The sequence below is a fragment of the Prionailurus bengalensis genome, chromosome B2, assembly GCF_016509475.1.
Source record: "Prionailurus bengalensis isolate Pbe53 chromosome B2, Fcat_Pben_1.1_paternal_pri, whole genome shotgun sequence".
NCBI classification, from domain to species: Eukaryota; Metazoa; Chordata; class Mammalia; order Carnivora; family Felidae; genus Prionailurus; species Prionailurus bengalensis.
The window spans coordinates 132354932-132382444 of record NC_057349.1 but is presented as its reverse complement, the minus strand read 5'-3'; the positions used below and the strand labels follow the sequence as shown (position 1 = coordinate 132382444).

Genomic DNA, 27513 nt, shown 5'->3' with positions numbered 1-27513 from the left:
GTGGTGGTCTTGGGCAATTTACTCAGCCTTAACCTGCCTCAGTTTCCTTACCTGAAAAATGATGATAATAATAATCCTTTCATAGGGTTTGCTATGGGGAGCTAATGCAATAAAAAACCTAGTTCAGGGCCGGCAACAGAGTAGCCACCTATCAATGACTTTCATTTTATTATTGCCAACAGTGAATATGGAGATACAGCGAAGTGCCTGTAAACTGTATGTTATTCTCACATCTCTGGGGCCACTTATTCCCAATCAGCAGTTATGTTATTTTCATAAAGTCAAAGCATTCTTCTGGGTATTTTCATAGATAAACTCCAGAGCTAGGTTGACCAGTTCTCCCACGACCTTCCCCCACAGGCACCACCACAGACTTGATTCTTGCTTTCAGAGCAGACAACCAGCTGCAAAGCACCTCCTGAAAAATGCTAAAAAAGGTTTTCTCTGCTGGCATTCTCATCTAGTACAAATGCAATGAAAGAAGTCATCTCCAAGACTTCTTTCTTCCCCCAACTGTGTGTACCGCTCCTGGAGATGTGGCATTATTGCAGGGGGATTGAACGGCCCCATACAAGCAACATAAGAGTTTCAGTTAAATTTAGTTTCCCAGAATATGCTTCATAGTTTTCCCCAAAATTCCACTCCATGTGAGATTTGTTAATTAATTCATTCAATAATTTTTTTTGTTGAGTTCCTACCTCATGCTAGGACCAATATTATAATAGTAAACAAAAGGACAGAGTCTTTCTCCTTAAGATGTTGACATCAAATGGGTGGGTAGGTGGAGGGCCACAGAGAAAAACAATCAGGCAGTTGGGATGGAGAAGGGTAAGCATAGGTTACACAGAGTGCATGCAGTCAGGGTACTTGACTTAGACTCTGTGGCCAGGGAAGGAGGTCTCACAGGGTCAAGGACATTCACGCTGTTCTGAAAGACTTCTAGCATTAGCCTGATGAAGGCAATAAAGATGGAGAATGAACTCGAGGTAGAGGGAAGAACATGGGCAAAACCAGCAGAAATGATAGTAAAAATGTGCTTTTGTTGTAGGAATAGCATGTATTTCAATAAACAATATAAATCAAATATAGCGAATTTATTTGTGATTCATTTATTCGCAAATCAAGCACTTTTAATGTGAATTCACATAATAACACAGCTCAGGACTGAACATAATCAGATGACTCATACTTGGAGACACGAGTAGCAGAATTTTGCTTACTGTCTGGATAAGAGATTAGTAGAAGACTCTAAGAACTGATTTTGTTAATATAATCATAATTTTAGAAATGCTTGATAGATTTGAAGGTGTTTCTCACTAGCATGATTTAATCACAAACTTACATATGAGAAGGAAAGGAGATAATAATACATTTACCTTGAATTCTGTTTTTTGAAAGTTAAGGCAATATGAACTGGGTTTGTGAAAAATATATATATTCCTGGAAAACATTATTTATAACAGGTTAATGCCATCATATGCAACAGACTAGTACAACACGTTAGGATCGTAGGATCAAATAATTACAGGGGTGGGTGTAGAAAATAGGAAGAGGTTGGTAAATGGATACAAACATTCACTTATAAGATGAATAAGGTCCGAGGATCTAATGTATAATATGGTGACTAAACTTAAAAAAAAAAAAAAAATCTTAAGCTTCTATTTCTTTATTTTGAGAGAGACAGAGACAGCGCAAGTGGGGAAGGGACACAGAGAAGGGGAGAGAGAGAATCCCAAGCAGGCTCTATACTGCCTGCACAGAGCCCGATACTGGGCTCAATTTCACAAAACTGTGAGATCATGACCTGAGCCAAAACCAGGTCAGATGCTTAACCTACTGAGCCACGCAGGCATCCCATAGGGTGACTAAACTTGATAATACTGGATTGTGTTACTGAAATTTGCTAAGAGAGTAGAACTTCAATGTTCCCACCCTGTCCCCCCAAATTGGTAAATGTGTGAGGTGTTGGATGTGTTAACTCAATGGGAAGAGTCTTTCACAATGTGTATTTATATCAATTCATCACCATGTACATTTTAAATCTCTTAAAATTTTATTTACCAATCATACGTCAATAAAGCTGAGAAAAAAATCATAACAACTGTATTGAATTAGTTGTCTTAAAGGGACACAAATGATCTCTCTTAGTGAATAAACAGTCTTCATCTTAATCAATAAGTAAGTCTCTGAGGATGGCCTGAAACTGGCCTGAGTTTCGGCTATTGATGTTCTATGTGGATAGTCAACTCATCGATCTTTCTTTCTAACAGTTTCTCTTGCTATTATATCAATGCCAGAGTAATATTGGTTTAATCCCTTTAAATGATAGCTAAAAATTAATGGCTTATATATCCACCACATTTAATACACACAAAAAGTTCATACTTACTGAAAGCATACACAGAAGTCTTCAAAATCTAACCATATTTCTTTAGAAACGCTATTATTTATTGTTGGGAGGTCCTCCTGTGATTTTTCCTGTGTTGCTGTCGTCTGGCTGACTAAATCTCTTTCCAAACTAAGTCCTTCACCTTGATGAGCTGTGTCATTTAATCCAAGTTCTGTTAGCTCTTCTGTGCATAGCAGAAGACAAACATGTCAGTTGCACCTATGTTGTTAAATATTAAGCTATTGAGGTATGGAAAGTTATAGAGGGAGTTTGCATATTGAAGTCTATTTTTGAAAGAAAAAATCCATTTCCTGAGACAATCATTTACAGCATGCCTCAGATTTGGGGATGTTCATGCAGAGACACATTTTCATACACTCGGGAATCTAATCCTAACTCATACACATAGCAGAGTGTTAAGAACTTTGGAAATCACTTTCATAAAGTCGTATGCACATTTTTCACAGATTATAAAGTTATAACAGTTTCACAGATTATACAGTTATTAGCTAGTTTGTTTAAAATTAGCTAGTGTATTTAAAATCTACTATAGGCAGACATGTTCCTATAAGGCTCACGCAACAGAAGAAAGGACAACCTGAGAAAGCCATTGCAATAAACGTGCTTCAGTGAGCCATTTAATGGCACCTCACAGTTTGTCATTTCTGTATCTTGTTTTATGTCTATTAAGTAATGTCACAAAGTTCTTGTAGACTTCTTGACTCAAAATGTTACATATGCACGTGCCACATAATGCTTTTTTGGATGTGAGGATTGGCCAAGTCTTCATTTAGGAACTGAGGAATTGGCAACGGTTTCAGCACTTTGATCATCACATGCCTGCATTAAAACACATGAACTGTACTCGTGGGCCCTTAATCAGATCATCTTTTATTTTGACTTTAAGTGTGAATTTAACCAGTGAGATTATCAGGGTTTTCTAGCCCAGAGTAGATTAGACTCAACACATCAGAGGAGACATTGGAGACACGCTGCTGAGGAAAAGGGGAAGTTAAGAGCTGTCAAGAAACAGAGATCCCTTTGTGCTTTGATGTTTTTCAAAGTCATGAGAAGTTTATGAATTTACCTTTTCCAGGTATAACTTGTGAAGTAATGTGTCCCTGTGAATTGAAAGGAACACATTAAGAAACCATTTTTAAATTCAACAAAACATGTTAGTGATCTAAAGCACCAATGCTTTTAAAAGAGTTAATACTGTCTTTAAATATTAAAGAAACAGATTTCTGCAATAGTTACTAAAACATGGCAAAGCAGAAACTTTGTTTTCAACCTTAAAATTCAAAGATGTGAATTTAATTAAATAATTGGCTGAGGGTTTAAGTTTGTGACATTAAAACAAAGAATATGTGAGTTTCTTAAATAATCGAACCTTATAATAAAAGTTAAATTAAAACAATAATATCCTTATCCTTATCCTTATCCTTATCCTTATCCTTATCCTTATCCTTATCCTTATCCAAGAAGCAAGCCCATCCATGCCTTAGAGCCCCTGAAACAATTAGCAGGCCTCTGAGACGCAGAGAATGAGATATGGGCTCATATCAAAACACAGGAAGGGGTTAAATGTCTATTTAAGGAACAGAACAAATCCCCACTTTGCCCTAAATCCTTTCAACATTAGCATCTAGCTTTCTTCTGCCTCAACAGAACTCTGGAAATGGCTTCACGTGGAAAAATTAAATGAGAAATCTCCGGATCTGGGTTCGCAGGTACCGTGGGAAACAGGAGAAGCTACTATACAAAGAGGAGAGGAATTAAGTGAAAGTCCACATGCTGAACTTTGAACTCTCAGCTCCTCTGTGCTGCTTGGTTCAATAACACTTATGGGTCAGTGTATACCAACGCCTTTGACCCAGTCCACCCCAGGAGGGAGATTAGAGGACTCTAAACTGGAGAAACTGACCAGAGCCAGGGGAAAACCCCAAGATCTACATTTGGAGCTAATCCCAGTCCCAAATGAACCTCACTTACCCCCAATTATCCTAAATTAATTACCCTACCAGCTGACAAGCTCTAGCCATTCTGTAAAGCCACTTCCAATCAGCAGCTTTTTAATGTCATAAATTCTTTAGACACGTATATGCAGCAGAGTATCACCAGACAATTAAGGAAGGAGTCTTATATCAAAGAAAGAAACTAAAGGGTGTGGGTGGAAAGATTAAGAGAAAACAGAAACAACTATATAGGATATATTTTTGAAATTGGTAATATTAGACAGATAAGAGAATATCCATCTATCAAATAAGAAATGTCTCCAAAAATACAATCAAGAGGGGAGCCTGGGTGGCTCAGTTGGTTGAGCTTCCAACTTCAGCTCAGGTCATGATCTCACGGTTTGTGAGTTCCAGCCCACGTCAGGCTCAGAGCCTGGAGCCTCTTCGGATTCTGTCTCCTTCTTTCTCTCTGCCCCTCCCCACTTGTGCTCTGTCTCTCAAAAATAAATAAATGTTTAAAAAAAATTTTTAAAAATACAATCAAGAATGAGAGCTCTTAGAAACTGAAAATAAGAAAGTAGAATAAATTCAACAGAAAGTTTCGATGACAAAGTCGACACAAAAGACAAAGAGATTAAAGCTATAAATCTTTTAGAAGAAGACCTAGGGGGAAAGCTTCATGACATTGGATTTTGCAGTGATGTCTTGGTTGTGATACTACACAACAATAATAAATGTAAAAATATATACTACATCAAAATAAAAAAATTCTGTCCATCAAAGGACATAATCAATACAGTGCAACCTACAGAATGGGAGAAAAATTCTGCAAATGATGCATCCGAGAAAAGGGTAGCATCAAGAATATATAAAGAACTTCTGTAAAGAACAACAGAAAACAAATGAATTAATTTAAAAATGGGCAAGGGACTTAAGTAGATATTTACCCAAGTAAGATAAACAAATGACCAACAAGCACATGAAAAGACACTCAACATCACTAATCATTAGGGAAATGCAAATCAAAAGTATAATGAGATTCAACCTCATACCCATTATGATAGCTACTGTTATAAAATAAATAAATAAATAAACAGGCATGGGTGTTGGTGAGGACGTGGGGAAACTGGAAGTCCTGTGCACTCCTAGTGAGAATATAAAATGAAAAACAGTATTGCAGCTCCTGAAAAATAAAAGTTGATTTAATATGTGACTCAACAAGTCCTCGTTTGGATAAAAACCCAACAGAATTAAAAGCAGTATCTCAAGGAGATATTTGTATACCTATGGTCATATTAGCATCATGCACCCAGTGTCCATTGTTGGCTTAATGAATAAACAAAGTGATATACATATATATGTATATATACTATTCCATCATATTATATACTATTACATATATACATATATACACACACATATGAATGACACTTGCTACAACATGGGAAGGACTGTGGGAACATTATACTAAATGACATAAGCCAGTCACAAGCATATAAATACTGTATGATCCCCCCCTTATATAAGGCACCTAGAGTAGTCAAATTCATAGAGACAAAGTACAATGGTGGTTCTAAGGGACTGAGAGAAGGGGGAATGAGAAACTGTTTATGGGTATAGAGTTTTAGTTTTGTAATATGAAGTAAGATCTGAAGATCGGTTGTGCAGCAATGTGAATGTACTTAACATTGTGTTGAGAAGAAGGAACTCTCCAAGAAACAGTATTAAGAAAAATCATCCAGGCTGAATAAATCCTCCAGGAAACACTATTAGGAGAAATTATCCAGGTTGAATGGGTTCATGGAGTACCCAGCACAGTTCATGAAAAAGACTCATACCAAAGCCAATCACTGCAAAGTTTAATTATTCCAAGAATGAAAAGATGGTCTTTGAGATGGCAGAGAGTCACATACAAATGATCAAGAATCCCAGTGTCATGTGTATTCTCAAGGACAATGCTTATATTTCTGTAAATACATTGTAGAATGCTACTAAGATCAACCTAATTTACAAATTCATCCCCTCACACAGTTAACATAGTTAACCATTCTTCTTTGCGTGTGTGGGCGGGGGGAGGGGACATTCGGTTAAGTTAAAAAGAAAAAGAAAAAGAAAACCAATGCTTAAAGGTAGAATACAAGGGATTAAAGAAAGGGATTAAGGGAGAACTTCAAAATTCTAAAGGAATGATTTCTAAACTGAAATCTATATCCCACCAAAATATAAATCAGGTGGAGGGTGGATTATAGATAACTGCAAGCACATCAATTCTCATAATTTCCAATTCTCATAAATCTTTTCCCAGAAGTTTTGGAAAATGCAATTCACCAAAATTAGGTTTTAACCTAGAAACATAGTTTCCAGAAAACAAGAAATCCATCACAGAGAGACAAAAGGAAGTCTCAAGATGACGGGTGTAAGGTTCCATTCATTTGAACTGTAGGAAGAAAGCAAAGGATTCTGGGGTGGGGAGGTGTCTCCAGGAACATAACTGGCACTTAAAGAAAACCTAATGTGTTTGTGTGCCAAACAGTCTTTAGAGGGATTTTCTTTTCCTTCCTTTCTTCCTCCCTCCTTTCTTTCTTTCTTTCTTTCTTTCTTTCTTTCTTTCTTTCTTTCTTTCTTTTCTTCCTTCCTTCCTTCCTTCCCTCCTTCCTTTCTTTTCTCTCTTTTCTTTCTTTCATTCATTATTTGGGAAGGTTTACTAATGTGTCACAGAAAAGTAACCAAATGATGGGGTGCCTGGGTGGCTCAGTCGGTTAAGTGTCTGACTCTTGATTTGGTTGAGGACATAATCTTATGGTTCATGGGCTCAGGCCCACATCAGGCTCCATGCTGACAGTGTAGAGGCTGGTTGGGATTCTCTCTCTCTGTCCCTCTCTCTCTGTCCCTCCCCTGCTCCTGCACACTCATTCTCTCCCCAAACAAACACACAAACTTGAAAACAAAAAAAAGTAACCAAATGAAAAAACACCATAATTAGCTTGTACAAAAATCTATGTAAGAAATGTTTTTGTATTTGCCTCCACAGTAATAATCCTTAAATAACTAGAATATCAATTCAATAAAGACTTCTGAAATTAAAAAAAAAAAAAAAACAACCTGGAAGAGAGAAGAAAGCAGAGGTGTGTGATGGTGAGTGAAGACAGTACTGTATCCTTATCTTCCACAACAAGGGATAATATATTACTTGATAGATAAAGAAATAACAAAATCCCATCATTCAATAAACACATAATGGTGTCTGCCATGTGCTAGGAATTTTCACTAGTGCTGAAAGAAAAACAGTGTATTATAAAATCATCGTCTCTGCCTTCATAAGGCCTACTATTTAGAAATGTAGAGATACAGGAGCATCTGGGTGGCTCAGTCCACTGAGAAGCCAATTCAATTTTGGCTCAGGTCATGATCTCTAAGTTGTGGGATAGAGCCCTGGGTAGGGCTCTGCACTGAGCATGCAGTCTGCTTAAGATTGTATCCCTCCCTCTCCCTCTGGCCCTCCCCTGATGCATGCTCTCTCTCTCTCTGTCTCTCTCTCTCTCTGTCTCTCAAAAAATAAGAAAGAAAGAAAGAAAGAAAGAAAGAAAGAAAGAAAGAAAGAAAACAAGAAAACAAGAAAACAAGAAATAAAACTAGTTTTAAAAATGTAGAGATAAACACCAGAAGAAACACAAATAAAATAAAAGTGATTGACTCTGGAGAGAAAGACTAAGGAATGAGGAGGAGTAAAACAGGTTGGCTATTTTTATGTTTTGGGTACTTTTTGACTTTTTAAAAATACTGCATGGAATAGATTAAAACTTAAAGAAAAACTTTAAAAGTGTGAAAAATCTATTCATTCTCTTTACGAGATTTCTCATTTGTTAGTCTGCTTTTCAACTAATACTAAAAAAATTGTTTACCTCTATGCAATGGCCTGCCCCACAAGTTATCTTATGCCATCTGTAGAGGTTGGTAGAAATGAACTGTGATTCATTCACATAATGAAATATTATGCAATTTTAAGAATAAAGACACTCTTTAGGTATAGATAGGAAATTTTCACCTGTACATATTCAGTAAAAACTTTTTTGTTTGTTAAATTTTGAACAGAAAAAGGGGAGGTGATGGATTATTGTGTGTTTCTTTGCATTTGCACAAAGAAACACCGAAAGTGTCCTACAGAGGGCAGAGCAGTGAAAATGGAGAAGTACATGAATGGAAACAAGACTTCTTAATGTATGCCTTATATTTTTATTTTTTAACATGTTAATATATTACCTTTTTTTTATTTAATTTTTTTTCAATGTTTATTTATTTTTGGGACAGAGAGAGACAGAGCATGAACGGGGGAGGGGCAGAGAGAGAGGGAGACACAGAATCGGAAACAGGCTCCAGGCTCCGAGCCATTAGCCCAGAGCCTGACGCGGGGCTCGAACTCCCGGACCGCGAGATCGTGACCTGGCTGAAGTGGGACGCTTAACCGACTGCGCCACCCAGGCGCCCCTAATATATTACCTTTTAAACAACAACTACCTTTTTACAGCCACCACACTGGCAGAAGTTGAAATATCAGACACTGTAAGTGTTGGCCAGGATGTGGTGTGAAGAAAATTCTTATCCAGGGCTGACAGAAGTGGATATTGATACACCTGTATTGGAAAATTGTTGGGCATTTTGTTGTGATGTTAAATGGGTAAATGCCCTATGGCCCAACAACTATACCGCCAGATTCACATCCTGGAGCAGGGATTCCTAGCCTAGTGTCCTTTGGGACTCATTGTTAAGATTTCAGGAATCCGTGAACATGGATGGTTGAAAAAATTCATCTTTAACCCAAGTTCAGCATTTTCCTCCATTATCAATTTATCAATGCAGGTGAGTAGCCACAATGTGGTTAACAATAATTGTGACTTTACACACAAAAGAAATCACAGTACCCTACGTATCATTAGAATTGCAAATATCAAAAAAAAAAAAAAAAGAATTGCAAATATCCTAAAATGTCACATGTGTTGATCAGTACTCTGAAATTACACAGTTATGAGGCTCACTGTCAGGTTTCAAGTGGCTACATCTTACTCTCTATGGATACTCTCATGACCTGTAGCTGCCCAATCATACTATACTTAGCAGGCAACTATACTTAGCAGTCACTCCACCCCCAGACAGCAAAGTTGTGTGTCCTCACAGTGCTAACACACACAGCTGTTTTGCTTTCCACTATTCCCTATCGTCAATAGTCAACTAATACGCAGACACAGATAAATTGTTGTCATTGTGTGTTAAAGTTTTAAAAAAGTTGGCAAAGGGACACATTGTCCATAAAATATTACAAACCCTGGAACTAAGGAAACTCTTACAGATGCATACAGGGAGAGCAAAGAACAGTCATGGTATTACTGCTTACAATAGTAAGAAACATGAAGCGGGGCGCCTGGGTGGCTCAGTCGGTTGAGCGTCCAACTTCAGCTCAGGTCATGATCTCACTGTCTGTGAGTTCGAGCCCCACATTGGGCCCTGTGCTGACAGCTCAGAGCCTGGAGCCTGTTTCCGATTCTGTGTCTCCCTCTCTCTCTGACCCTCCCCTGCTCATGCTCTGTCTCTCTGTCTCAAAAATAAATAAAAACACTTAAAAATTAAAAAAAAAGAAACATGAAGCAGTGAATATAACCATCAACAATGTGAAAGATTAAAAAAAAACAGTAGGTTGGTTATCCATTAAATACCTTCAACCAGTGAAATGAATTGAATGAACTGTGACACGCAGCAAGAGACAAATCTCAGAACTGATGTTAAGTGAAAGGAGTCCCAGAAGAATTAATATGAATCCATTCAGATAAAATTATATAGCAATTAAACTAAGGTTATATTGTTTAAAAACGTATACATAATTGGAAAAATTAGAAGAGTATGAGGTTGGTTAATGACAAACTCTGAATGGCAGAGAGGAGATGTAACCTGGAAGAGACACGCAGGGGACTGCTATGAATATGGCATTTTCTAATCTAGATGATAGATATGTAAAAAGCTTATTTTCATGGTATTCTTTATTCTGTTCAGATGCATGTTATACATTGTTTGGTGTATAACATATTTCACAATTTAAGAAAAAAACATTTATAATTAAGAATTGGGCCAATAATAAGAGTAACATAGTTACCTGAGATACCGTTCCTGTCAACTGAATTAAGTCTGGCTGGCTAAAGGTGATGGTTTCATCATTTTCAGCAAGGGAAGATAAACCAGATCCTGGAGGTACCCCTTTCTTGATAAAATATTGTACAAAATGACTAATAAAAGAAAAAAAACAACCTCTGTTACCTTAATGTCTTGCTTAAAGTTATAACTGCATTTTTTATTGAGGCATAATTGCTGTATAACATTATATTAGTTTCAGGTGTACGACATGATGATTTTACATTAATATGTATTGTAAAATGATCACATGTCTAGTTAACAACCATCTCCATACATAGTTATCATTTTTTTCTTGTAATGAGAACTCTTGAGATTTACTCTCTTAGCAGCTTTCAAATATGCAATACATATTGTTAACTATAGTCATCATGCTGTACATTACATCTCATGACTTATTTATTTTATAACTGGAATTTTGTACATTTTGACACCCCCCCCCCTTTACCCATGTCAGCCACCCCTTATCTCTGGCAACAACCAATCTGTTCTCTGTATCTTGGGTGTTTGTTTTTGTTTTTGAATTTTTAGATTCCCCATGTAAGTGAGATCATACGGTATTCATCTTTCTCTGACTGCCTTATTTCACTTAGCATAATGCCCTCAAGGTCCATCCATGTTGTCAGAAATGGTAAGATTCCCTTCTCTTTCATGGCTTAATGCCATTGCATTGTATATTAAATAACAGCAGTTTAGTCCAGAGAAATTTCTGATTTTGCTCATTTCATCATCTCATCAATTTGCATCCAATAACAAATTTTTATTTCATATTAAAAACCTCAACTTGCTTTATGTACTATGAAGAAGTATCTCTATCAGTCAACGCACTGCTGTAAAAATTTTCTAGAACACTATTTTAAAACTATGGTGGTCGTCTTTAAATGTTGATGATCAGAACGAAGGAATTTTACATTTAGACTTGATTTAACTCAGCATCAGAGTAATGTATCAGTGAAATAGGGCTCAGAGTAAGAAATTGTGAGTCTTGAGCACTTGAGTTTATAACTGTGGCACTCTTACTAGCTACTCAAGGGTACAGGATTTCCTTTCAAGTAATTACTGATAAGACCTTGAATCGCCATTGTCATACCTCGAAGTTTATAGGCACAATAAAAAGACATTGTTATAGCACATATATTTTACTTTAAGTGTTTGTCAACGATAAAATTGAATTTCATGTATACAGTCTTCCTAAACTTCTTTTTTTCTTTGCGAATGTTTAGTGGAAGTTCTTAATTCACAAGCTAAGCATCTCTGATTTACCTGAAGCTGACGCTAGAGGGTAGCACAGACATATTTGTTGTGAGGCTCTGAGCGGCTTCCACTTGGCCAGGAGCCAAGAATGGGCAACTCTGGGATGTTGCTACAGAGGTAGTGTTCCAGGGAAAGGCACTTGTGATCACAGTCGCTCTCAAGGGCTCACCGAAAAAGGGCTTGCACTCATATTGACCTGAGAACTCTGCACAGCAAAGCTGGACAAGGGACATTTCTTTCTTGTACGATAAAATGTCATTCACATATCTTTGTTTTTGGCTCTGGCAGATTGAATAAATATGCCAGGAAATTCATAACAGAGTCAAACAGTGAATAGATTAGTTGAATCTAATCAGGTGCCAAAGTCACCTAGATTTGGTTTGTAGACTTCCGTCCACCTTGACCAGATAATAAAGCTGAAGGAAAATATAAGAAAATAGAGTAAGGGAGTAACTCAGGGAGTTCAGGTTATGGAACCAACCCATATGTGGTGCCTACTGGCACAGAGATTCTAGAAATTTGGGAGTAACATTTTGAATTGTGAGGAAATTTCTCCTGGTGGTCTGCAGCTCTCAAAATCCATAAAACCTCTGGTTAGTATGAAACCTCAATCAATTGAGAGACAGCAAAAAGGGATTTGAAATGGAAAAAAGCATCATCTTAGTGGGTAATATTAAGTATGAAATTAATTAGAAAAATTATGAAGCACTAACATTTTTATGTTAAGTTTAGGAAAATTCTATGTATATGTGCTATTTTGTATTTCTAGCATATGAAAGAATTTAGCATGTTACATAATGCAACAAATTAGGCTTTAAAATCTATATAGCATATTTAATTTTAGTTTTATGATTATGTTACAAGGTATAAGAAAATTGGGGTTTATAAAAACTAATGGTAGGTATAGGAAAAATTAAGTTTCTCAAAATATGTGAATTTTATTATTTGACCTTAAAAAAAAATAATGTTTATTTATTTTAGAGAGAGAGACAGAGTGCAAGCAGGGGAGGGGCAGAGAGAGAGGAAGACACCAAATCCAAAGCAGGCTCCAGGCTCTGAGCTGTGAGCCCAGAGCCCAACATGGGGCTCAAACTCACCAACAGTGAGATCATGACCTAAGCCAAAGTCGGATGCTTAACCCAATGAGCTACTCAGATGCCCTGGTTATTTGAACTTTTATAATGATTTAAATACTTTGCAAGATTTTATTTGCTATGATTTTTGGCTTTTAAAGTACTTAAAGAGATAACAAAATATAATGATATTGTAAATGCCATTTAAAATGTTTAAATAGGGGCACCTAGGTGGTTCAGTTGAGGATCCAACTCTTGATTTCAGCTCAGATCATAATCTCACAGTTTGTGAGTTCAAGCCCCACATCAGGCTCCGAGCTAAATGGAGGATTCTCTCTCTCTCCCTCTCTCTCTGCCCCTCCCTTGCTTTCTCTCTCTCTCAAAATAAATAAACTTAAAAAAATTTTTTTAATGTATAAATAAATTCAGAAAACTAAATTTATTTAAAACTTTAGTGGAAATTAATAGATTTATGTATAACAAAATTTTATTAAAAGTTAAAATTAGATTTATAAATTCGTAACAGTAAAATTTTTTAAATTAAAGTAGCAGCACACTGTCTTTTTGGTTTATAGAGCTGTCTTTCAACGCTTGACATTGCTGACTGCCAATGACTGTCCTGTGTTAGGGCTGCCTAGGGGTCCCTCCTAACCCCCTCTCAGTGCTCAATTGTTGATGCATAGAGTTGACAGGAGCCTTAAAAGGAAACGATTAGAAGAATATCTCTAACATTTTCAACTTATAGAGTTCATAAAATGTAAATTGACTGGCTCTGAAAGTAAAACCATACAACGAACTGCCTTCTGATCTCAATTTTGACTGCTTTACTTCATCCGCTTACATTCCGGTCATGGATTTTAATACGTCCAAAGAAGGCTAACCTACGTCTAATGGCCACTGTGTGACCGATAATATAAGCCATTCAAAATGTTCACTAAAGTTTTATTTAAGTTAAAATACATTCAAACAAGGAGCAAATCATAAATGCAAACCTTGCTGAAAATCTCAAAGCAAGCACGGCCATATCACCATTATGCTGATCAAGGGACATTATTGTTGCCAGTGCCCCATGAGTCCTGCCGGATAGGTCTCCCAACCACGGCCAGTCCTGCTCACCACAGAAAACTATTCTCCTGACTTCCAACACCATAGATTGCTTTTGATTTTTCTTCTCATAATGAACGTTAATAGAATCCTTAAAAGCAACCCGTGTACTTTTTACACCAGGCTTCTTTGGTCTAATATTTTGTGTGTGTGACATTCATCCATGTTGGTTTGTGAGGCAGCATTTCTTTCACTGTCTGCAGGTCACTGTATCTGATTTGTCTTCGGTTTCACTGGGATTGGGTCCAGCTGCACTTTTCTCTGTGTTTACTTGCTGGATTTCAGAACTTCCTGAATCTTGACTTGAGGGTTTTTGTTTTTTTTTTTTTTTTTACTTTTGGGATATTTTGCCATTATATTTTTAGTTTTTGACTATTCTCCCATCTCTCTATCCTCTATTTCTGAGACCCACTTGGAAGTATGTTGGTCCTTTTCAACTTGTTCCATTTGTTTTTACTATACATTTCTCTTTCTTGCTTACTTGCTTTCTTGTCTTTGTGCTTCAGTCTGGATATTATCTCTGATCTATTTTCCCTTTTGCTAACTGTCTTTTTTAGCTGCATCTAATCTCTGATGAAATACGTCCATTGAATTCTTAGTTTCGGTTATTATTGTATTCCTTGAATTATTGAATTCCTAGAATTCCTATTTAATTTTTTAAAAACTTTTCACATATTATTATTTATTTTTATGTATTACAACTTCGTTGATGGGTAATTGAAGTACAGTTATCTGCAAAATTCAGAATATAAATTTGGTAATCTTTGACACATGCGTATGTCTATGTATTACTTATGCATGGCTGCTTAAAAAATTACCACACTTTGAGTGGTAATAATCATCACTTCCACTCATATCACTCACTATTTCTTCACATTATTGCTATTTGTTGACTTCCTGTTCCCTTATCTGAACTCATTAGAAATTTTAGATCCAGGATGTTAGTCTTTCTTTCGTTGTCATATTCAAATATTAATATATTTGGATTTCTCCTCCTTCTTTTACTTCTTTATTTTCTTTGTTGTTCTATTTAGGGTTTATTCCTCTAAAAGTAACATACTTCATCTCCCTAGTTTCTATGACAATCATCTGATCTTACAATTTAAGTATCAGATAATAACCAAAAGCATTTGTTAGTGCTAATGTTTCAGGTTCAACAAAATCCTTCACTGTTCTAAAACAGTAGCCAAGGCTGTAAAGCCAGACATATTAAAGCTTTATTTTAATTGATTCAGAATTTATCTTAGCTACTTATTACTGTGGGGAAAAGAATCTAAGATTATTGTTTTCTTGCAATCACTGTCACCAAAGCATAATTGTCAGACAATTTGTCTCACAGTTGTGAGACAATTCACAAACACTTCATTTGTCAACCAGATGTATTTGTGGGAAAGAATGTGATATACTTACGTTTCTGTTGGAATTGTAAACGGATTCATCCTATAATTCAAAAACGGACTTGAAATTTCAAGAAACTGTTCGGGCTTCTTTATTATTGTTTCTAAAAGAAAAATTCTCTATTATTGATTCTTTATCATTGGTTCTATAAGATCTAGAAGATTCTAAAAGAATCTAAAAGATAATTATTGATTCAGTATGATACACTTTTGTTTTTTAATCTTCTAAAATTAAATGCATAACTTAACATCTACTGCAGTGCTGATGAGATTAACTGTCTACCCAGCAAACCTACAATGTGAAACATTGTCTTATTATTACTGGACATTCATTGCTACTTCTTTAAAAGTTTTTCACTAAAAACTGTTCTTTTAGTTAACCTCTGCAACACAAATGCTCAAATATGAAGAAAAAATACAGACTAATATCTGGATATGGTACAAGAACCAAAAATGTAACAAAGACAAGGTCATGGGAAGGAAAGAAAGCATTAGATCAAGAAAGACTTTGTGAATACTCCTAAAGGAGTCTGAAGCCAATATAGAAGTAAGAAGTTCTCAGTGGAGGGGCACCTGGGTGGCTCAGTGGATTGAGCTTCCAAATCTCGATTTTGGCTCAGGTCATGATCTCACAGTTTGTGGGTTTGAGCCCTGCATCGGTCTCTGTGCTGACAGTACTGGGCTTGCTTGGAATTCTCTCCCCCTCCCCCCCCACCGTCAAAATCAATAAAGAAACATTAAATTTTTTTTTTACATTTATTTATTTTTGAGTGACAGAGCACAAGTGGGGGAGGGGCAAAGAGAGAAGGAGACACAGAATCCGAAGCAGGCTCCAGGCTCCGAGCTGTCAGCACAGAGTCCAACGCGGGGCTCGAACTCACAAACCATGAGATCATGACCTGAGCCAAGTCGGACGCTCAACCAACTGAGCCACCCAGGTGCCCCAATAAATAAACATTTTATTTTTTTTTAATTTTTTTTTTAATTTTTATTTATTTATTTATTTTTCAACGTTTATTTATTTTTGGGACAGAGAGAGACAGAGCATGAACGGGAGAGGGGCAGAGAGAGAGGGAGACACAGAATCGGAAACAGGCTCCAGGCTCCGAGCCATCCGCCCAGAGCCCGACGCGGGGCTCGAACTCCCAGACCGCGAGATTGTGACCTGGCCGAAGTCGGACGCTTAACCGACTGCGCCACCCAGGCGCCCCGGTAAATAAACATTTAAAAAAAAGAAATTCTCAGTGTATACGGAACAGAACTCAAGCACTAACATGGTGATCACAGGAATTAAACATTAGAGATGATTAGTTTAATAAAACTCTGCTACAATGGAAAGGATGTCCACTGGAGAAAAATAAGAGAAACTCTAAATGTGCACATAACTTCTCTGTGCTTATTCTGTGGTAAGCTCTCAAATGATCTCTCTCTCTCTCTCTCTCTGTCTCTCTCTCCCTCCCTCCCTCTCTGTCTTGCTGTCTCTCTTTCTATTTCCTATTATTTTTCACCTTAAATATTAAACCCAATAGATAGAAGAAAGACAATTATGGGGTGAGCCTTGAGGTGGGACACCATAGGTTGGAATCCTACCAATTTTAGATTTTCTTCCCCAGTTCACCCTAAAGCCATCATGCAGCTAGAATTATACCACAGTCAGTGTCAAAATCAGAAAACGCCTGTATGTTCAATATTTTCTCCTTTATTCAGCTATTCTTTGATGCATTTTAGAGCAAAGATTTTCTCTCAAGCATCATGTGCATGCTGATCTTTGGTTCAGAAGGACAGAGAACAGGAAAGAGGATAGAAAGGATGGAGGGAGGGAGAGAGGGAGGAAAGAATGGAAATTGCAAAGTTCCTGTATCCCAATGCAGCAGCTGGCAGGCACCAAGAGTCAACTGCAGAAGCTCAAAGAAAGTAAAGACTCAAATAATCAAGCAAGAGAGAGAGGGGGCAGATAGGTTTGGTAAACAAACAAACAAACAACAACAACAAACCTGACCGTTTCTTCTTTCCACCCAAACCAGATATTTCTTTAGTCTTTGTTCTTTTCTGGCAAAGACTGAGCGTGTTGTGCTAGAAAATCTTTGCTACCAGCTGTACTGCTTGTATCATGTAGGCAAGAAGCAAAGGCGAGGAAAATTACATGGTTACAGTTGTTAATTTATATTCTAAAAACATGTAAATTATGGTTGAAAGTAGGAGGCAGGGAACAGGTAAGTCTTTCAATCCATGTGACCATTGCAGTTGTAGAATCCTGAGCACCACGGAGACTTCCGTACTGCATTGTGACCAAGATAGGGTTCCCTGGTCCCCTGCCATGAGGAATCAGTGACACTTGCATTGGTATCAGGAGCCACAGCAGGTGCCACCAATAGGGGTATAAGCCTTGGTGCACGGGACCGAACCCTTAGAGCATACTGTTTGTTTGGTTTTTAATGTTTATTTATTTTTGAGAGAGAGAGACAGAGAGAGAGAGACAGAGCATGAGTGGCTGAGGGGTAGAGAAAGGGAGACACAGAATCCGAAGCAGGGTCCAGGCTCCGAGCTGCCAGCACAGAGCCTGACGCTGACGCCAGCTGGAACCCACGAAACGCGAGATCGTGACCTGAGCTAAGTCAGGTGCTTAACCAACTGAGCCACCCAGGTGCCCCGCTTAGAGCATACTTATAAGCTTCACGGCGAGGCCACCGGTAAACGGGCGCTAGGTATGTTCAAGGTGGCTTTGCCTTCATTGCGCATTCAGGTAACGGGCCTGTGAACATAGCCTGTAATGCAGTAACCTCTAGAAGGTGGTATACTGTGGCTGGATGAATACAATTAGAAAATCATGAGCAATTAGCAAAGACAAAGGGAGAAAGTGCAAAATCAAGAAAACAAACACAAAAGACATACTAAAGAAAGCTTTTTTGAACAAAGACAATTTAAGCTTTTTGGAATAAGAAATATATACATATATATATATATATATTTCAAATATTTGAATATATATTCAAATATATATATTTGAAATATATATATATATTTCAAAAAATATATGTATATTTCAAAACCAAGAGTTGTACCTTTAACCAACTGAGCCACTCAGGCGTCCTATAGGCCATAATTTTTAAATTATAAGTTTTCGTTCTCCTTTAATCCCATCTCATGCATCTGCTTTAGAATTGAGTTTCTTTTAATGCTCTCACTCATTTCTTTTGCCATTCAAACTTGGTACTTATGAAATACTGGAATCAGAATGAAGACTTGGAGAGAAGAACATTGAATGAGTAAAGACTGAGATTTGGATTACGAAGAAGTTGGAAGTGTACTGAGAATTAAGAACAAGGTGGGCAGGACGCCGAGGCGGCTTTGTCTTTTAAATGTCCAGCTCTTCATCTGGGATCAGACCATGATCTCACAGTTCGGTTCCGAGATCGTGTCTCCTGTAGGGCTTTGTGCTAACACTGCAGAGCCTGCCTGGTATTCTCTTCCTCCCTCTCTCTCTGCCCCTCCCCCACTCATGCTCTCTCAAAATATATAAACTCAAAAAAATGATCAAAAAGTTAAAAAAAAAAGAACTAGGTGAGCACAGTCCCCCACCCCACCCTGAGCCCACATGAACCTCTTTATTTCTAGCACAACTACCATTCATGGTGGCTTATGACAGTATTCACACAGGGGGAGCCCAAGAATGAAGTTATATCCCTATATTCTAAATAAGGGTCAATTTCTATTCTTAATATAAATCAGTTAATTCAAAGACTACGTTCTACAGGGCACTCTAGAGTGATTGCACACCAGGGGCTTAAATATGTTACCTAAGTTTTTAAATATTATTTGCTACAAACCATTTTCTATCACAATAATGACAATACCCTCACCCAAAGAATGGCGTGGATATATCTTGTCAGTTTAGATGTGAACCAAACTATTCAGCTTCTGAAATGTGGAGAATTAACCCTTTAAAAACTTAAAATTTAGGGGCACCTGGGTGGCTTAGTCGGATTAAGTGTCTGACTTTGGCTCAGGTCATGATCTCACAGTTTGTGAGTTCGAGCCCCGCGTTGGGCTCTGTGCTGACAGCTCAGAGCCTGGAGCCTGCTTCGGATTCTGTGTCTCCCTCTCTCTCTGCCCCTCCCCCATTCATCCTATCTCTCTCTCTCTCTCTCTCTCTCTCTCTCTCTCTCTCTGTCTCTCACTCCCCCCCTCTCAAAAATAAATAACACTAAAAAAATTAGACATAACATTTAGATATAAAATTAAAAGTAGGCTTTAGGTATAATTTTGGGTAGCTTGCCTTGATAGATGTATTCTATTACAAATTCAACTGTTAGACCTACAGATAGAGAAATGGTTATCAGAAAGATTTCCAGACAACATGACCCATACCTTGAGCTTCATCTGTTATAACAGTTTCCTTTTTTTGACGAAAGATTTTCCAGGCAGGTATGGGAGGTGGCTTTGGAGGTGCTATGAGAGGGCAAGACCTAGTTCTAGTCACCAGCACAGGATGGCTACAGATATGGGAAAGTCCATATTCTCTCAGCTTCTCGGCAGAATCAGCCTAAAGAGTGGAAGGCACATTTAAAAGGATATGTGCAATTGCCTTATGCATAAAAAATACTTTCTGTCATTACGAAAATGCTGTTACCACAAGAAAGTGGTAATAAAGGAACAATAACCCATATTTCTACCTCCTAACATAAATGTGAGTACCATTGGCATTTCTTGTCATGTTTTTTTTTTCCCCCAGAGACCCCTATCTACTGATTTACAAAATGAGAGACTTGAGAGACTTGAACTAGAAGCCACTCTTCAGTTCTAAAAGTTTAAGATGTTCTGAGATTGAAAAAAAAATCTCAGCACCTCAGTTTGGCCCAACATTAATCAACCATTACTATTCTAAGTTAAAGCTTTTTTTTTTAATATGAAATTTATTGTCAAATTGGTTTCCATACAACACCCAGTGCTCATTCCAACAGGTGCCCTCCTCAATGCCCGTCACCCACCCACCCCCTCCCTCCCACCCCCCCATCAACCTTCAGTTTATTCTCAGTTTTTAAGAGTCACTTATGGTTTGCCTTCCTCCCTCTCTAACTTTTTTTCCCTTCCCCTCCCCCATGGTCTTCTGTTAAGTTTCTCAGGATCCACATAAGAGTGAAAACATATGGTATCTGTCTTTCTCTGTATGACTTATTTCACTTAGCATCACACTCTCCAGTTCCATCTACGTTGCTACAAAAGGCCATATTTCATTTTTTCTCATTGCCAACTAGTATTCCATTGTATATATAAACCACAATTTCTTTATCCGTTCATCAGTTGATGGACATTTAGGCTCTTCCCATAATTTGGCTATTGTTGAGAGTGCTGCTATAAACATTGGGGTACAAGTGCCCCTATGCATCAGCACTCCTGTATCCCTTGGGTAAATTTCTAGGTTAAAGCTTTAATAACAGTGCTTAATATGTGAAGGTTGTGTCTGTTTGTCTATTTGTTTGTTTAGTCACCAGAACAGCTACATAGTTTTAAGGAAAAAATCCACTACATGTAGTGTGTGAGGTCCATGAGGTGATAAGCCAGTGCCTTGTCTATGGCTCATGCCTTCACCCTCCAACAGAAGCTCTCCCACAGGAAATCCCCATGATCTCTGCGGACAATGGAGCCTTTCACAGAAGGGCAGAGGAGAGAGGCTGCCCTAAATCCTGCTAAATCAAGTCATTGTCTGGGAAGATGCTTCCCATATTCGACTGTTCAGATATCCTGAAGACACGCTGCTTTGGCACAATTCAGTATCATATTTAAGCAGAACTTCAGTTACTAACTGATAGCTGAAATATGCCATAAGAAATCAAAAAGTCTGCGAAAGTTAAAGTAATATATTCTGTCGCCAAATTCTGGCATTCACAGTCTAAATGTTGAAACATTTAAAGTAAAATAAAATAACTACATTTAAGTCAGTTTTGCCAGTAACTACTTTTCTTCCTAGTGACTTTGCATCATTGATTTCTATGCAAAAAGCAATGCTTGAAAATGTACATTTATAAAGCTGTCATTTAAATTAGGACCAGAAACCCACCTACTAGCCTATTGCAAAGTATTGCCTCAGCCAGAACCTGCCTTACTTTTGTCACTGTTTTTCTATAGCTCAATGGCCACTTCTGGGGGGTGCAAAACAGGTGGGGTCACTGTCAGATAAAACAGTTCTTCAGGAATCCAGGGCTTAACTAATGACTATAACAATTAATTCATAATTGAAAGGAGACAATCAGTGCACTATTGAGTCCAGAAAAGCCACTTAAAAGTGTTTAAAGGTGCAAAATAAAGAGGAAAGTGATTCAATGTTTAAGCGGTGGGCGGGGGGAGGCCTAATAAAAAGAAGAGAGAATTGTAACATCCCTTTATTGCTCTTGTGAATGTTAGTGATTCCTTGAAAACAATTCAGAAACCTCTGGTATTATGCCTTAGAGTGGTTTAAAAATGTTTTTTTCAGAAATATTCTAAAGACTAAACCTTTTTTCTACAACTTTTGCCCTGCCAAGTTTGAAAGTTTCCCAACACTCGAGATGGGGGTTTATGGGATGATTTACTGATGTCATTTCATATAGTAACCAAGAACAGTACTATACTTTGTCTCCAGAATCGAAGCCATGCCCAAAGTAGTATTTATAAATTGAATCATTTCCAAATAGCTTACTATTTAACATTTAGCGAATTTGGTCTACATATCTCTTATAATTCTTCTTATAACTGCAACCAAAGGTGTAGATTCTTTACTCTTTTTGAAGCCATAGAGCATCGGAAAATAAAATTATTTAAGGCATTTGAAAATGTAAGGTTTTGTGTCAAACAATTAAATATGGTGTTAAACACCTATTGTATTATTTGAATAATCCACAAAAATACTAGCTTAATTTAAAGTAAGTAAGCTGATTTCTCATAGTTCATTTTAATTCCAACATACATACCATATCTCCTTTCAATTATGAATTAATTGTGACAGTCATAATCCCTGGATTCACCATGAACTGTTTTATCTCACAGTAATCCCACCTGTTTTGCACCTCCCAAAATTTCTGAATGATGTAAGTAAGTAATGCTATTGAAAATAGTTATATAGTTGATGTTGAGAAACTTTGTTAAAGGATCTTGAATTTTTTAGATTAGAGTTTGAGGCAGAGAGAGACTTGGAATAGTAAAAATTCATTGAGGTGAAACCTTAGGTAAGGACTTAAGAAACATTTTTTAATAATTTATGTGTAGACTTAAATTAGAAACTTCCTTGCCCATAAGGCTTGTTCATTCCTCTGCCCCCTCCCACTTCAAACATCTTGTTTCTATTTATTTTTTTTTTTAAAGTAAGTTCTACCCCCAGCATGGGGCTGGATGGAGTTCATTATCCCAAGACCAAGAGTCAAATGCTCTACCAAGGGAGTCAGCCAGGCACCCTTCAAACATTCTAAAAGTAGGAGTTTGAGCAAGTGGGTAGCTTTCTTAGAACTTGCAGATCTTACATTTAAATAAAATTAAAACAATTTAGAATATCCAAGAACAAGAAGATGGGGGATAATGTGGGGTAATTCATGGCATCCTGTTCCTTTCCAAGTTTTCTTTTTCTTGTATTCTAGACCAATTCTTTCAAAAAATGTAAAATATTGACTTTATTTTAAATGTTGGTCTCATTGTCTTTGGGGCTATAATTTTTAGCGGTGTACTCCATTTAACAAAGTGCCATTAGAATATAATTATTTTAGTTGGTTTATCTTTAAAACATTGTGTCTCATTCTATTCAGATTTTAACCAAGAGAACAAGATCAGGCTATCTGCTAATGTAAAAGAATCAGCAGGCAAGTTAGGGAGACAGTGAGGTTATATAACCAGTTCATCATAGCCTTGAAGTTCATTTTTTTAATATTAGTTTCAGGTGTACAATATAGTGATTTAACAGTTCACCCAGTGCTCAGCACAAGTGCGCTCCTTAATCCCCATCACTTACTTCACCCAAGAAATAGACTCTTAAGTACAGAGAACAAACTGATGGTCACCAGAGTGGAGGTAGGTAGGGGGATGGGTGAAACAATTCATTTAATTATTGTTACAGATATTGGGTTAGTTCCTGAACCTCTGGACCCCTTAAACCATTTTCAATCCCTCAGAAGAAGGATTTATAATACTCTGTATGTCCTGACTCCCTCCCACGTCTCAAGCTGCCTCTGAGACTTCTCCCCTTGCTGTCTATTCCTTCTAGCACTTCTCTGAACCCAGAGAGCTCTTCACCTCTAGACTTTCCAACATAAGTCCTCCTCTGCTTTGAGCACACTTTTTTCCTATTTATTAAGCTAACTTTTTAAGGCCATCGCTTAAACACTTCTTCCTTTAGGAAGGCTTCCCCAGTCAACCACTAAACAGAAACAGGTTTCTGCTATGTGTGCCATATTCATTCTTCCACTCATTGATTCATTCATTTGGTCACGCATCAAACACACATTGTTTGAAAACTATATTTCTACCATATTCCAGATAACTTTTATGATCTCTGTTATACCAGTTTTCTAATTTTATTACTATTGTTGGCGTGTCTGTCTCCTTCATTAGGCTCTGAGTTTTGTGACGAGAGAGTTTTGTTAATCTTGCTCAGCACAGGTCCTCAAAACTTAACTTATTATTTAGCACATAATAGATCATCAATAAAATCTGTTGGATTAACAACAAACATAGGTGATCTTTTTTGTCCTTTAAATTTGAAACTAACTTTGTGCTTAAATATTAATTTCTCAGTGGGACAGCCAAGAGTTCAAATGGATTATTTTGTAGGATTTGTGTGTGTGTGTGTGTGTGTGTGTGTGTGTGTGTGCATGTGTGATGTATTCATCCCATTCTTGTATTTTATAGTTTTAAAAATAGTTTAAGTACTTCCCATAGTGAGACCATGGTAGTCCACAAAGCATGGCTCAGGTCATTTTTTAGTCCATGGTATTAGAGCATTTGATCTCTGGAATATTTAGGACAGCAGGTAGGCCAATGCCATGTAAAGAGGTTAAAAGAAAATCAGGGCTGAGATAGATGACCCACCCAAATCTTAATCAGAGACTCAAATTTGTGGGAGGTCAAGGAAACACACTTGGATTTAGGCAATGAGTAAAGTTAATTAACTTTGAATTAAAATCAGAGAAACTGCCACTATATGCCCTGTCATCTTGACAATATTACCCCTGTTAAACGGCAGATTTTTGTATGGATAAATGGTGTCTGTTCAAAAAGGACAAAGAAGGAGGAGGAAAAGGAGGCAGAAAAGGAGGGGGAGGAAGAAGAGGTGGAAGAAAAAAGAGAGAAAAAGAACGAAAGAGTGATGCTGCTTGGACGAATCATCTAGAAGACAAATATACTGTGTAGTAAAGCTCAATAAGCATCCAATTGGATTATTTACACTTCAACCAAATTTTCATTGAATTTTTAATATCCAGCTGTTTGTAACTAACCCAATGAACATTTATGTATAATTATATTACTAAACCATCTAGTCTTCTCCAACTTTAAATGCAGTGATTTCAGAACACGGAATTCTAGAACTAAAGTGCTAGATGTCTAGGGGTCCCCCAAAGGGTTAAGATTTAATAAGCTCCAAATGCAGTATTGTGTTTGTTTTAAACAGAGAGAAGAGCAAGTAAGCTGGTGGACTTTACTCTTTATAAGGGAAAGAGAAAAGTGATTTTCATATCCAATAAAAAGTCTAGCTGATTGCACCCAGACTTAAAGTGAAAGGCTCACTGGCTTAGATTAAAGCCTCGTCCTGAGGGGCCAGCATCTTATTTAACACACACAGTAGGTGCCTGGTGGAACACTCTCCAAGAACAGAGCCTGGGGGGAACTAGCTTCACACTCTCCCTTTGCCCTGATTGAGAACACCAGTCCTCCTGGAGGGGAGCTTCTACAAGCTTCTGATGCCTGATCTTTGCGGCAGCTACCCAGAGGAGGCCTCCTGACTTCCTGGTTCTGGAGGCCAGAGGAACTTGCATTCCTGGTCCTCGTGGAACTAGAATAATCAGTGACACCCAGAAAGGAGCTCATATTCTCATCTGGTGCCCTGAATTTGCAGTTGCTGCTAGGAGACCCCTCTCTAATCACCGGGCTCCAGCAGCGAGTGGAGCTTACGCCTGTGGGTCCCACCAGACTGTTACCAATGGAGAAAGAGTCATCACAGCTACCACCCCCGGGACACAGCAAAAGGCAACAGACCCAGAAGTTCAGTCTTTCTGTGGGGGAGGCCTATTAACTAACCATCATGGCTGCAGCCTGAGGAGCAGACTTGTAATTAAACACACATCTTGGGACTGACTGTGATCCTTTCCAGAGACCATGGAGGGCAAGCACTAGGTTTTATGCTTTTCCTCTGCCGCCCTCCAGAGTCACTGTGTCTCCTGGAGAGGAGATTCACACGTGGTCGGTGCCCTGGTTTTTATGCCTGGCCCTCCAGTTTTTTGCAGCTGCTACCCACAGGAAGCCTCTGGATTGCCTGGCTCCCATAGCAAGGGGGAGCTCGCGTTCCTGGGTTCCACAGGACTGTGGCAATTGGAGAGACAGCCCTTGGCAGGCTGCCACCCTCAGTGCACTGTGCAGACAGCAAATTGAGCCACACCCTCAGTCTGTCTGTGAAGGAAGACTCTTGGCTTGTCCTGGAGCTTCCGTCTGAGGCAGGCTTCAAGTCTGGCACGCACCTAGTGGACTATGGAGCTGCTGTCAAGGAACGCAGGCTGCAGACACCCTCTTGGCACTCTCCCTCTGCTTTGTTCCAGCTCACCCGTATCTCAAAAAAAGGGTTTTTTGATCATTTGGGGCCCCAACTTCCAACTTTTTGTGACTGCCAACCAGGGGACATCTCCAGATAGCATGGCCACTTGCTTGCCCTATGACTGTATATATTTGCATACTTTCAAGAGCTGCTGCTTATAGGTTTGAATCTAAATGCTCAGATCCTCCCTTTAGGGACACTGACAGGTCTTAGCACTTCCTCATTGATGGGGAGCTATTAAAAATATAATGGACTGCCTGGACCAACACAGAGCTGGGGGAAAGACGGTTGTTTCATCTACTGTATAGAAACCAACACAGAGAGTCAAGCAAGATGAAGAACAGAGGGATATGCACCCAAACAGAGAGAGAGAGAGAGAGAGAGAGAGAGAGAGAAGAAGAGTGAAAACAAGATAAAAACTCAAAGAAAAACCTTAATAAAATGGAGATAAGTAATTTGTCTCATAAAAAGCTCAAGGTAATGCTCATAAAAATGCTCACTGAACAGGGGAGAAAAATGGATGAACACAGTGAGAACTTGCACACACACAACCACACACACACACACACACACACACACACACACACAAAGGAAAATATAAGAAAGTACCAAAGAGAAGTCATAAAGCTGAAGAACACCATAACTAAACTGAAAAGTACACTAGAGGGGTTCAACATCAGACTAAACAAAGCAGAAGAAAGGATCAGTCAACTCAGAGACAAGGCACTGGAACTCACTCTATCAGTGCAACAAAAAGAAAACAGAATGATGGAATATTACTCAGCCGTAAAAGAGAATGAAATCTTTCCATTTGTGACAACATGGAATAGACCTCAAGGGCATTATGCTGAATGAAATAAGTCAGACAGAGAAAGACAAATACCGTATGGTCACTCATATGCAGAATCTAAAACAAAGCAAACAAACAAGCTCATAGAAACAGAGACAGATTGGTAGGGTTGTCAGAGGCAGAGGGTCGGGGGTGGGAGAAATGAGTGAAAGCAGTATAAATTTGCTTAAATATATGTATTTAAGCATAAATATATGTATTTAAAGATTATGAGAAACCCATACAGACCATGCCATTACTAATAATTATGTTGTCAAATATTTAACATCATGGAAAAAAAGTTAGTGGTATAGTATCAAGTGAAAAACCTGGCTTCCAAAATGTAATAAATTCATAAAGGTTAATTCTACTGTGTAAAAAAAAGTATATACATATACACAAAGAATACATGCACAGAGGGAAAAAAATCAAAGGATATGTGCCAAAATGTTAGCATTGCCTATGTCTAGATATTTATACTATAAATATTTAAATTTATATGCCTTTGTGTATATTTTCTAAATTTTCTCTAAGTTGTTAGATTTATAAGAAAAAATCAATTAACAT

General features: G+C 37.9%; 1 protein-coding gene across 2 annotated transcripts in view; it reads right to left on the bottom strand.

Moving 5' to 3' along the window:
- Window positions 1-27513, bottom strand: part of ADGB (androglobin) — a 161608-nt gene that overhangs the window by 68237 nt on the left and 65858 nt on the right. For both annotated transcript variants that reach the window (XM_043592553.1, XM_043592554.1), the window contains exons 11-16: window positions 19718-19892; window positions 15363-15453; window positions 10487-10616; window positions 3477-3510; window positions 2390-2573; window positions 1377-1440 (exon numbers count right to left, since the gene is read on the bottom strand). In XM_043592553.1, the coding sequence (XP_043448488.1) occupies window positions 1377-1440; window positions 2390-2573; window positions 3477-3510; window positions 10487-10616; window positions 15363-15453; window positions 19718-19892 (678 nt within the window). The remainder of the gene's footprint in view (window positions 1-1376; window positions 1441-2389; window positions 2574-3476; window positions 3511-10486; window positions 10617-15362; window positions 15454-19717; window positions 19893-27513) is intronic.